The following is a 12,326-nucleotide window of genomic DNA, read 5'->3' as shown; positions in this document are numbered from 1 at the left end:
ATGACATATATGGTTTTACCTTGTTTGCAGTTGAATCTGACTCATAAGCGTGGATATACAGTAGTAAGATATGAATGATTTATTTCCTATATGACTTGTCAAATGTGTCACAAGGAATAATATTTTGCTCTGATTTTAAATTCATTTTAGGACAGTGATTCCAGTCAAGTTTTCATTGCTGCCTAATGATGCAGCACCTAGGATAACTAGATAACTGGAACTGTCAATCGATTGATGGGAGTTGCACGTGTAATGGCCCATAAAAATGAGACCTAACTGAACTTTTTTATTACCATACTTGGGTCTGTGCGAGACATTCTAATTATGCTGTATTTTTTAGCTAGTGACTGATGCATGCGGTTCTTCTTGGAGTTAATGTTTAAACAGTTTTATTTTGATTCACAATTCTTTTGAAGAAAAAATGTGATTAAATTATTAAATTTTATAAAAAGAGATAATTAGGGAAGTTCTCTCAAATATTTCGCATTAAATGTCTTCACTGAGACTGATTTTTTTCAGACAAAAGTTCACAAGTACACTAAAATAGTTATCAATTTTTGCAACATACACACACACAGATAGATAGTGGCAAGTAGTTTTATGGCAACCTGGCAGCAATTATGGCAACCAGGACTCTGAGTACCCGAGTGGTCTAAAGCGCTCACTGTAAAGGATCACTGCCATTTCACCTCTGTCTGCGTGGGTTCGTGTCTTGGGCTCGGCCTATAGGGTGTGTGAGAAAGTTTACCTGAGTAGTTTCTCACGGGTCGGTGGTTTTTCCTGGGTTTTCCTAGATTCTTTCTCAACCATTAATACTGGCTGCCATGTTTAGCCTATTTTGTGCTGAAAAATGGCATTAAACCCTACAGCAACAACATTATGGCAACCAAGTGACAGTTGAAATAAACGGACAATGAGATCAACAGAATTTTTAAAAAATCATTGGGTGACAAACACCAAATCATTTCCTCATTGTTTCTCTGGTTATACAATAGTTCTATCTTTTGAACTTGTGGAGCAGTGCTTACAATAAGAGCAAACATTCGTTCCTTGAAAGGTTATTAGTTTGTTGAAATTGTTTTAATTTGTGCTTAATGAAAATGATATATACTTAACAGGAAGACTTTACACACACATAGAGACACAGACAAACAAATGCACATACAAAGAGAGAAAGGATCACTACTGCATGAACAAGAGACCAGAGCAAGAAGTGTGTGATTACTATCATTAAAGAAAACTTTCTTAAAAAGCATAAACAACAGCAACAAAATCCATCGCTGGTGTTCTACAAATCACGCAAATTAACCGATGACATAGTAGCTCCAATGCCACATAAAATTCAGATGGATTAAGTAAACAAATGTCTGGTTAGCAGCAATTGAGAGAGAGAGACAGAGGGAATGAAATGGTCAAACTTCAATATTTGGATTAGCCCATTTGATTTTGCATGCTTTATCTGTCCTGATTGTACTTGATTTACTCAATCTTCAAATCTCTTAACTTCTTTATGAAAGAGAACACAAGTTTGATCTGATTTATCCGACAGCTTTATGATGACAAGAACGTTTGATGAGGAGTCAAGTAAAGTGCTTGCACATAAGATATTCCAAACTTTTTTTTACAGAAATTGCAAGTTGATGAGATGAGTATGTGCATCTATCTTTAGGTTGCAACATTATACAAAACTCAGTAGAAAACATCAATCTAAGTCTCCTGGGTCCCTTTGGATACATCAGCTTCACGTGATGTTGCTAAATGTGTCTAAATACTGTATATTAAAATGTAGGTCTCCCTTTTAACACTTGGAGGAGAAGAATTTGGAATGTTGGGTCCCAGTCTCTCTTGTCATTTAGATTGCTAATCATCTGAAGCATACTGTCAGTTGCTGATCCAGATGATTTTTTCCTGGTTTAAGTTCGTACCAGTTAGCTTGAACTACAGTAATTCAAAACATCTTCAATAATAAGATTTCTGAAATTGTAGTGAAGAAAATTAAGCGTGGAACTATCTATATGGTTTACAGATGTTAATTTTGCAATTAAAATATAATGTATATACATATTGTTCAATAGAAATCCAGCGTTTATTTTTTTTATATGTGATACATATTTCCATGCCTAGTGAGTTGGTTTCCGTGTACATTGAGCCCTTTCAATTTGCCTTATTCCATCTTCTGTCGGAAATAAGGGTACAACAGAGTAGATTAAAACGTTGGAGCATGGTATTTTTATGTGAGCCATTCCTTGCAACTCAGAATCCGTCATGGAAAGAATTACAACTCTCTCTCATATATATATATATATATATATATATATACAGTCTCTTATAGGTTATCATTTATCATAATTTCTCTTCAGGTCTTTCATTATGTTTAGTATTATATTAATTATTATGTTTTTGTTTATTTTATCATCACTGAGGTGGTTATTTAAACCATATATGCATATCACTACATCACTGGAAGATTACTGGTGTTATAAATACATTGTAAAATTTTTTGGTCTCAGCTTTGGAAACTCATGCTCACAGAATTGCACATGCCTGCAGAATCAGACTACTAGATGTAATACCTTCAGCAGTCAATGTGTGTGCATGCCAGGATATCAAGGAGGCAACTGTGAAAATAAATGTAACCCTGGGTACTATGGACAAAACTGCACATCCCTTTGTAGCTGTCTGCATGGAGCCACGTGTAATCCAGTAAGTAATTTCCATTCAGTAACCACTTTATCTTTATGGTGTACATGAGCCCCTGTATTTATATTAGTCTTTTTCTGGTGGTTATGACTATTACGTTACTCTGTCATTCTTCAGTATGTTGCCCAATCATCATGTCTTAGGAAAAGTACTACTATATCACAAATCCAGCCCTCACAGACTCAAATGTTTTATTTACAAAGCTGAAAGTCACCGTCCCATCTAGGTGGCAGTTAGATAGTGGACTACCCTTGATACACGTATTGGTGCCAAATCCCCATAATAATTCAGGTACTACTTTTGCTTGTGCCACGTCAAACACACCTTCTATAGACACAAGAGACTCGCAATAAACATGCTAACATTTTGGAAGGATGGGAAGAATATTCCATCTGCTTTTTTCCAAAATTTCTTTTTCTTTTCTTTCTTTCTTTGTCGTGCATTTAGGAGTCATCACTCAGCTGTCCTAGAAGACTTTGGAATACTTGGTACATATCTGCATGGGTCGCTATAAAGTTCCCCTCATTGCTTTATTTAAAGATATGCATGTCTGGTTTGCGAAATAGAAAGCTCATATGCTATTTATGTATAATTTCCACTGCTGTCGGACACATATTGATATGTTTTCTATACTAATATGGTGTTAGATTGGTACTTAAAATGAACCTGGCCATTGTATCAAAGTGAAAAATGCCACTTCTTACACGTGGCCGTTGTGTCAAAGTTAATAATGCCACTTCTTACACCTGGCCATTGTGTCGAAGTTAATAATGCCACTTCTTACACCTGGCCATTGTGTCAAAGTTAATAATGCCACTTCTTACACCTGGCCATTGTGTCGAAGTGAAAAATGCCACTTCTTACACCTGGCCATTGTGTCAAAGTTAATAATGCCACTTCTTACACCTGGCCATTGTATCGAAGTGAAAAATGCCACTTCTTACACCTGGCCATTGTGTCGAAGTGAAAAATGCCACTTCTTACACCTGGCCATTGTGTCAAAGTGAAAAATGCCACTTCTAACACCTCACAGAGGGAAAGGACAATATACAGTCATTGATAAAAAGGGTTATTCATTCAACATATTGACAAATAACCCCAAAGCAAATGAATTACTTCGCATCTTGGCTCATGAAGCTTGGACAGCAACCACAGACGTTGTGTTTGAGCAAAATTGTTGGTTAATCGTCATTATTCATGCCTTGAGATTGAGATTTGGTTCCCTCTTTTATCTTGGTTTCCTTCATTAAAAAAGACTACACATCGTCTGGTGGGACCAATAACCATGGTGCAACAGGTTACGTTCCAATGCCTTTTGGCAGCTTCATAAGGACACTACTCAACAGCTTCTACTGGATTTGGGGGAGGGAAAAAATTTCCTCTTTTTGAAGCCGCTTTCCGGAATATGAAGTTGTGTTGGATTACATAGTTTTTGTTGTTGTTTAATGCCATTTTTCAGCACAAGATAGGTTATAGATGGTGGCCTGTATAACTGGTGGAGGAAGAACCTGGGAAAACCCTGGAAAGATCCACCGACCCATGAGAAGCTACTGGCAAGGTCTCGCACATACCCATATTGGTCGAATCCGAGACTCAAAGTAACGCAGACAGAGACCACTCGGCCACTCAGGGCCCCTTTAGATTATAGATTCACATGCCATAAGGGACCGAGGATGGCCTTTTTGGTGTAAGATGAGTGGCCGAGTGGTCTCCCTTGACCATGTGCCTATTCTTCTAATTTATTATAATCAGGTAACAAATTTGAAGATGAAACAATTTCTTTTAGTAAAATACGTTTCTTTAATAATACTTAGCCGATCATAATATACATACACCTGCTCAGTTTTTCCACAGTTACAAAGTGTGCCTTCCATGCCAGAAGGCGCCAAGTCCCTGTATCAAGGGTAGATCACTCTAATTGCCACCACATGAGTCTGACATTTTATCAGTAAAGTACGTCAAAATCTCTGACAATGTGAAATCACCTTGAAACACAAGGAGTGCAGTGGTGACCACAACCCTCTGCTTGATTTGACTTTTCTCACGAATCTTTTATCACTTCATAATCGCAAGAAGAGTTAAAAACTACACACATACATTCGAAAGACAGTGATGTACTAACGCATAACTCTCGGACAACCATGTCGTGAATCCAATCCAGCAAATTAACCTTTGTTTTCACCATTACGATCACAAACGCTTTCTGTTAGATAACGGATAAGGTGATTTCATGTTGTTAGAGATTTTGCTATACTTTATTGTTAAACGTCAGACTCCTGTGCTGCCACCTAGGTTGGCATATAACATTTAGTATTGTTGATAAAAAGGATTAGTCTGGGTGAGCTATATTTGTGTAATACTGGTTCTCCTCTCGCAATTCTACATTTGATGCTATGCCACAAATCCACTCCACTGCTGGTTTAGGTCTTCTTCTATCCACCAACTTGGTCTACTAGTTAAAATCTTTTTAAATCTTCTGTTTTGTTCTACTGGTTTACATCTCCTTATATCCTCCAACTTGGTCTCCTGACTTAGGACTTCTTAAATCCTCTGCGAAGACTTACTTGTTTTGAGTTCCTTAAATCCTATGAATGGCTCTACTGGTTTCAATGTCCTTAAATCCTGCAATGGTCTTCTGGTTTTGATCTCCTTTCTCGTACACTTTTCTGACATGTGTCGGTTTTCAAAGATAGCACCTTAAGTCCATTAACTCTGTTGCTATTTTATTTATAGTAGGGACCTTCAAAACTAAAGTATTCAGGTTATAAAATATCATATATTAGCGCTGATACCAAGCAGGATGGACACGTTTCCAATTATCTTTTGACAGTCACATGACTCTTTCAATAATACCAATAATTTGTGTGATAAATTTCAAGCATTCATCTGGCATTTTTTAAATGTATAGCTGGTGGGGGGGGGGTACATTTTTACCGTAAATAAATAACAAATTTGCAGTATCAATTACTTACATGATATGTCCCTTTCTACCACAGATTGATGGGTCATGTCAATGTCCCCCAGGTTTCTATGGACAACAATGTGAAAATCCTTGTCCAGACGGTTTCTATGGCAACAATTGTACTCAGAGATGCAACACGTGCAATGGTGGTATATGCAGTAAAGTGGATGGTACATGCATTTGCCAGGCAAGCAAAGATATTCTTTAAGCTGATACAATTTTGTTTGAAAAGGTTTATTTTCTGTCTGAAATAATAATCTAAACTGACAATTTTCTAGTGCCCATGGTTTACTTTGAAATATTTATGTTTGTAATCATGTAGTAATTTGTAGCTAGCTCCAAATGGTGGTTGCGATAATTGTTGTCATTCTTCATCGGTTTGTTTTTGTCACCTCTACACAAGTAAGATATTTACTGGAGAAGAAATTGGAGTAAAGAGTCCTGCCCATAGACACGTCCAGTAGCAGGATTCTAAAGAGTCCTGCCCGTAGACACGTCCAATAGCAGGATTCTAATTATCGTTGGTTGCAAGTCCAGCACACCAACTCAGCCACAGTGGGTCATCCATTATTTGATGACATAAGATGATGTACTTTTAAAAATATTTTTGTGTATTTGGCAAATTATTTGCATAATTTAAAGTAAATTATCAGTGGCTAGCACGCTAGTCTCATGACTGAAAAGGTGTGGGGTTGATTTCTGGTATCAGATCAGCCAACCGTGTTTGGAATGTTACTGTAACATATTTGCCTCAGCATTATAGTCTACCTGTGTTGATGTGCCATAAATGCCAAACCAAATTAATTATTCAGATCAGATCTGTTATCTCGCTAATTGAATTAATGCAGTGAATTAATTTATTAATTCCAATTGGCAATGGTAAAAGACTGGAATGTTTGACAATGGTACCAGTAGCGACCTTGGGTGTTTGATTTGATTAGATAAAAAGACAATTTGAAAACCTTTGAACATCTAAACAATAAAGAATTTTGATAATTTATTTTGTGGAATAAGTTTTCCAAAGGTTCCATAATTTGCCTCTGTCATCAAATACATAAAATATTAGATATTACCAGTCAGTCCATAAAATGATGTGAATTGCAGCACAAACATGAAATTGCATGCATACGCAGGTGAATGTGCAATGTTTAACATGTACAACAGGAACTTAGGGCTTCTTTGTAGTGCACTAATTGCAGAGTCATCATAATCTATTAACAACACAAACACTGCGTATTTAATTAAAGGTTATATCTTTTCTGTCAGAATGGACAAACTTGCACTTGTCCAAATGGTTTTAGAGGTCCACGATGCATATATCCATGTTCATGCGTACATGGCAGCTGTGATGGGACAACAGGAACATGCAGCTGTACTGCAGGATGGGGAGGAACCAACTGTGACCAGGCGTGTATAGGTAATATATGCTCTTATACAAGGCTGTATTTCTAAGTCCTATTTCCCATTAATTTGCAAATTTTAACTTTTTAATTCATTCATTTTCTAATTGTAAAAGCATCAGATTTAATTTATCAATCAAAACAATAATAAAGAAAGCAAGACAATTGCTTTGTAATAAAACTAATGAATTCAGTAAACACGTGAATAAATGACTTGTTATAAATCAGCAATGAATATCCAAATGAGGACTTGCCAGTTTTTATGTTTAATTTTGATGGAGATATGAAAGGTATGTAACCATTTTAGTGCCAGTAGATACTGAGCTTGAAATCGTGAAATTGCAGTCAATGTTTGTCTTACAGGTCAGCTATTTTTACTTTAAGTTTATCAGATCAAATTTGCAATGTACTAAAGGTTTATAAAAATGTGTACCATTTATTTAGGGTTGTAAGGGAGTATTTGGAGACTTCATAATGTTATATATATATCACTCTTACCTTCAGACAACTAGTTGAAAAATTTCAAAAATTGGATTGCAATTTTGAAATATGGTGATACTTTAGTACATCTGTATTTATATTCCTATAATTGTAGATATCACCAAAAAATGAAAACCTGACAAATAATTAATGATATCACAATGTTATCATTATTAGATGCAATTTTGTAAATCTGCATATCTCTAATACATTCGAGTGTATCTTTTCTAACGTCTAAAATCACCAAATGAATAATTGTGTCTCAATTAGTGTTATTTTGCAATACACATGGATTTTGCCACATCTTTACCTCATATAATTTTGTAAACAAATATGTACCATCTCTTAATATCTATGCTGTTGTTTTCATGTTAAGCCCATTAAATATTTTACCAACTTTCTGATAATTGTTCAGATCAATCTTATCACTGTTCAATTATTTATATTTGTTTCTTTCTTTAAATCAGCGATGTTGTTGATATTTGTCTTCATGTTCATGCAGGTCAGTTTAAATGGAATTGTCAAGAGACATGCCTGTACAAGATAAATGTGTCTGGTTTAGAATGGTTGAATATGTTTTGTCTCACAAATTCCTCACATATTTCTTATGAAGTCAGTCGAGTAAATCTAAGTGATTAACTTTAAAGGAACAATGTTTTCTCACCCCTATTTTGCCACAGATTCCTATGGACCAAACTGTCAGACACAGTGCATCTGTTTCAATGGAGACTGTGATGCTATAACTGGACGCTGTCAATGTCATTCGGGATACTATGGTCCTACCTGTGCAGACAAGTGTGATGTAAGTTGTACTTTAAATTTTCAATTTAAAACTATTAAGATCCATTTCACATAATCTTGCATTTGAAAATGTAAACATCAGTCATTTTGAATCTGGAGGAAAGGGAAGTTACCTGTGCTTGAACACTATGATTGGTTATTAAGTAAATATAATCTACCAATAAATAATCTGAAGAATATTGCAACGTCATTACAGGTCACCACCAACGGTGTCGTCCAGCGTAAGTAAATGAGTTTTGTAATTGCGTGTCATAGTACTGAGTGCAATGTAACTATTCGACCATGACATTTCTTATACATACATACATACATACATAGAGTATTTTGCTGAGAATGCAGGTGGAGGATATAAAATTCAAGATCTCTATTTTATGAACAAACTAATTATCGAGATTCTAACACAAATGTTCCTCTTTAGCAATCATAACCATTCCATCAATTTTCATTCATAAAAGGAGAGTTTGCCTAATTTCATCCAAGCACTTTAAGAATGAATTATGACTCAAATAAAGCTATGGGAAATGGTACCTGACAGTTATTGTCTCCAAAACAGTCATGCAAGGCTGGACTAGATCAGCCTTCATCATTAACATGGAGGAATTAAAGCTTGTTGACAACATCTGAAGACAAAAATATTGATAAAAATTTAATGACTATGTTCATGCAAGTCGTGAATGGTATAGCATTCTGAATTGTTGGAATGGACACTTGAATGCAGCAGGGTATGGAAGAGTATTCCCGCAAGTCTCTTCTTGTCCTTATCATTTCAATAAAACGTTGAGTGCCAAATCGCCATCCTCCACCAGTACCTGCTGTTATAGCCTCAATCTCCAAGATCCTAGCTTTTTAGGAAGAAAAGATTTCACATTGACAATAACACATAGAAGTCTGTATTGATTGTAAGCTATTATTTGCTTTTTTGTTTTTATCTCACGTCCATGCTGAAATTAGGATTATCCTGTGAATCATTTAGCGGCAAGTGCAAGTACATGTTTATTTTATGGGGCTACTTCAAACCAGAGACATATATATATATAAATATAAACAAGACTATGGGATCGTACAAAGTTGACATGATTGCAAGTAATCTTTGATTTTTGAAGGGTTTAATAAAACATACTCATAATTAGTTTTTCGTTAACTATACTTTAAGGGCAAAGATAAAATGGCGAAAATCAAATTAGATGTAATTCTAATCTAACATGGTGTAATGTTATGATAAAAATACATAAACAACAATTAGAGCCCTTTTTTTCTAGACATATATAGGTTCAATTTGTTTGTATGTATGTATGTGTCTATGTACGGGATTCTTTAATCTTGTATTATGTATACAGGGATCCCTTGGTGTGTGGGGACCACAATGTGCCCTGAAATGTCCTCCATGTGGACCTTATGCAAAACCCGGATGTGACGTTGCAAGTGGTCTCTGTATGTGCAGCACAGGATTCACGGGTCCGCTTTGTGACAGGCCCTGCCCTGCCGGAACGTATGGTGATAACTGCAGCAAGCAATGCAAGTGAGAATTCTCTCCGAGGAATTTAAAATTTGAAATCTTGGAGTAAATCATATAGTAAGAGAAAGCAAAATGCATGTGTCCATGGAGATATGTGTATAGCATAGTGAACCATTTTAGTTCAAATAATTACTTAGTACACAAATACGATTAAGTTACACAAATCCAAATTCAAATAATAACATTATGAGGCATTTTACTTTGAGTGTTATCTCATCTCCTAATCACAGCAATCAGGAATAATTGTTTCGTAATCCAATTTAAATATATATTCCTTCTTAAGGTTTTAAAGTTTTATTTTTCATAATCTGTATCTTTATTTTTATTTTTATGATATTTCAGTTGTCTAAACGGTGCATACTGTGACAATGTGTTGGGCACGTGCATGTGCACGGCCGGGTTTACGGGACAAAATTGCTCAGTTGCTGTAAGCATTCATGTTATCTCCATACTCAACAATTGCATGTGTTATCTACACTTTCAACTTTGTGTGTGTTATTTATATGCTGAACATTTTATGTATTATCTATATACATGTACTCAACATTATGTTATTTATATACTCAGCATTGTATGTGTTATCCATATACTCAACAATTTGTGTTATTCATGTACTCAACATTGTGTGTGTGTTATCCATACACTCAACACTATATGCATTATCCATATACTCAAAATTTTGTGTTATCCATATACTCAACATTGTGTGTTATCCATACTCAACACTATGCATTATACATATACTAACAATTTTTTTTATCAATATACTCCACATTTGTTATCCATATGCTAACATTGCATGCATTAGCAATATACTAAGCAATTTGTGTTATCCATATACTCAACATTATGTGTTATCCATATTCTCAATATTGTGTGTGATCCATGAGCTCAACACTGTATGCATTAGCCATATACTCAACAATTTGTGTTATCCATAAACTCAACATTGTGTGTGTTATCCATGTGCTCAACATTGTATGCATTAGCCATATACTCAACAATTTGTGTTATCCATATATTCAACATTGTGAGTGTTATCCATATACTCAACACTGAATGCATTAACCATATACTCAGCAATTTGTGTTATCCATAAACTCAACATTGTGTGTGTTATCCACGTGCTCAACATTGTATGCATTAGCCATATACTCAGCAATTTGTGTTATCCATAAACTCAACATTGTGTGTGTTATCCATGTGCTCAACATTGTATGCATTAGCCATATACTCAGCAATTTGTGTTGTCCATAAACTCAACATTGTGTGTGTTATCCATGTGCTCAACTTTGTATGCATTAGCCATATACTCAACAATTTGTGTTATCCATATATATTCAACATTGTGTGTGTTATCCATATACTCAACACTGTATGCATTAGCCATATACTCAACAGTTTGTGTTATCCATATGCTCAACATTATAGAGAGTTTATTCATTTGAATACTCAACAGTATAGAGAGTTTAGTCATTTGAATTATCATTTTCGTTATCCCTATAGACTGTATGTTGTAAACATGAAAAAGGAGTAAATATTGATCAGTTAATTTTTTGAGTCATAGTAAATTAACACACATTGTTTACATGCATTGGCAAGGGCAGTTTTCAGAATGTAAATAATGACTGTATACTTTATTTGAATGTTTGAGTTATATACTTACTCTGTATTAATATTAATAATCTTCATGCAATGCAGTGTTCTCCTGACCATTGGGGCCCTAATTGTACGTACTCATGTGACTGCGGACCCCATGGAGACACATGTACCGTAGGAGAAGGGATCTGTATGTGTAAACCTGGCTTTACTGGAGGTAATTTATATATTTTATATGCACAAAAGTATCTAAGGTAGATGGATGGAAGTGTGTGTCCATATTACATATGGTTGCCTGTCCATGTGTGGTAATTTTCACTTCCTGACTTTGTGTCATTTTATATCAATTTGTAATATTCTTGTGTCCCATGGGGAGACAGGACAAAGCTATATAGTACTGTGGGTTATAAGACTATAGAACATTTCTACAAGTAGAGACAACTCTGACCTATGGAGTTGAATATAACATACAAATGGTGGTGGCAGTAATACATTGTTAGAACATCATACCTGCATATAACATTGAATCACACTCAAGTGCAACCAAACTGTTACAAGGGTAATATGGTCCACTTTGTGTGCATTAAAAGTGTTTTGGTGGATAAATAATGATAAATGAGTAAAAAAAATGTAGGAAGGGAATTTCAGTCTACACAGAGTGTACTGACCCTATTTTACTCATACTGGTAGATTGTCAACTGTTCATTGAACTGTGCCACTGCAGTGTAAAAGTTGCAGCTGTACATCTTGCAGTAAATGTAACTTGCACAGAACTCCACTAAAAGATTGGGTTCTACCTGGCCCGTTTGTGGATTAACTCTATACCCCTTTTGAAGGACATTGGGTTCCCGCATGATCAAGTGGTCAA

General features: G+C 35.4%; 1 protein-coding gene across 1 annotated transcript in view; it reads left to right on the top strand.

The window, feature by feature from the left end:
* The window catches only part of LOC149791954 (uncharacterized), a 144,725-nt gene that overhangs the window by 118,881 nt on the left and 13,518 nt on the right, over positions 1–12,326 (top strand). Inside the window, exons 35-41 of the mRNA XM_089970469.1 lie at positions 2,511–2,703; positions 5,697–5,849; positions 6,929–7,079; positions 8,223–8,344; positions 9,681–9,862; positions 10,202–10,286; positions 11,561–11,675. Coding sequence (XP_089826595.1) covers positions 2,511–2,703; positions 5,697–5,849; positions 6,929–7,079; positions 8,223–8,344; positions 9,681–9,862; positions 10,202–10,286; positions 11,561–11,675 — 1,001 coding nt within the window. The remainder of the gene's footprint in view (positions 1–2,510; positions 2,704–5,696; positions 5,850–6,928; positions 7,080–8,222; positions 8,345–9,680; positions 9,863–10,201; positions 10,287–11,560; positions 11,676–12,326) is intronic.

The sequence above is a fragment of the Sinohyriopsis cumingii genome, chromosome 9 (assembly GCF_028554795.1).
Source record: "Sinohyriopsis cumingii isolate HCF-2022 chromosome 9, ASM2855479v2, whole genome shotgun sequence".
In the NCBI taxonomy this organism is placed as follows: domain Eukaryota; kingdom Metazoa; phylum Mollusca; class Bivalvia; order Unionida; family Unionidae; genus Sinohyriopsis; species Sinohyriopsis cumingii.
Note: the sequence above shows the minus strand (reverse complement) of the source record. Positions and strands in the feature narration are given on the sequence as shown.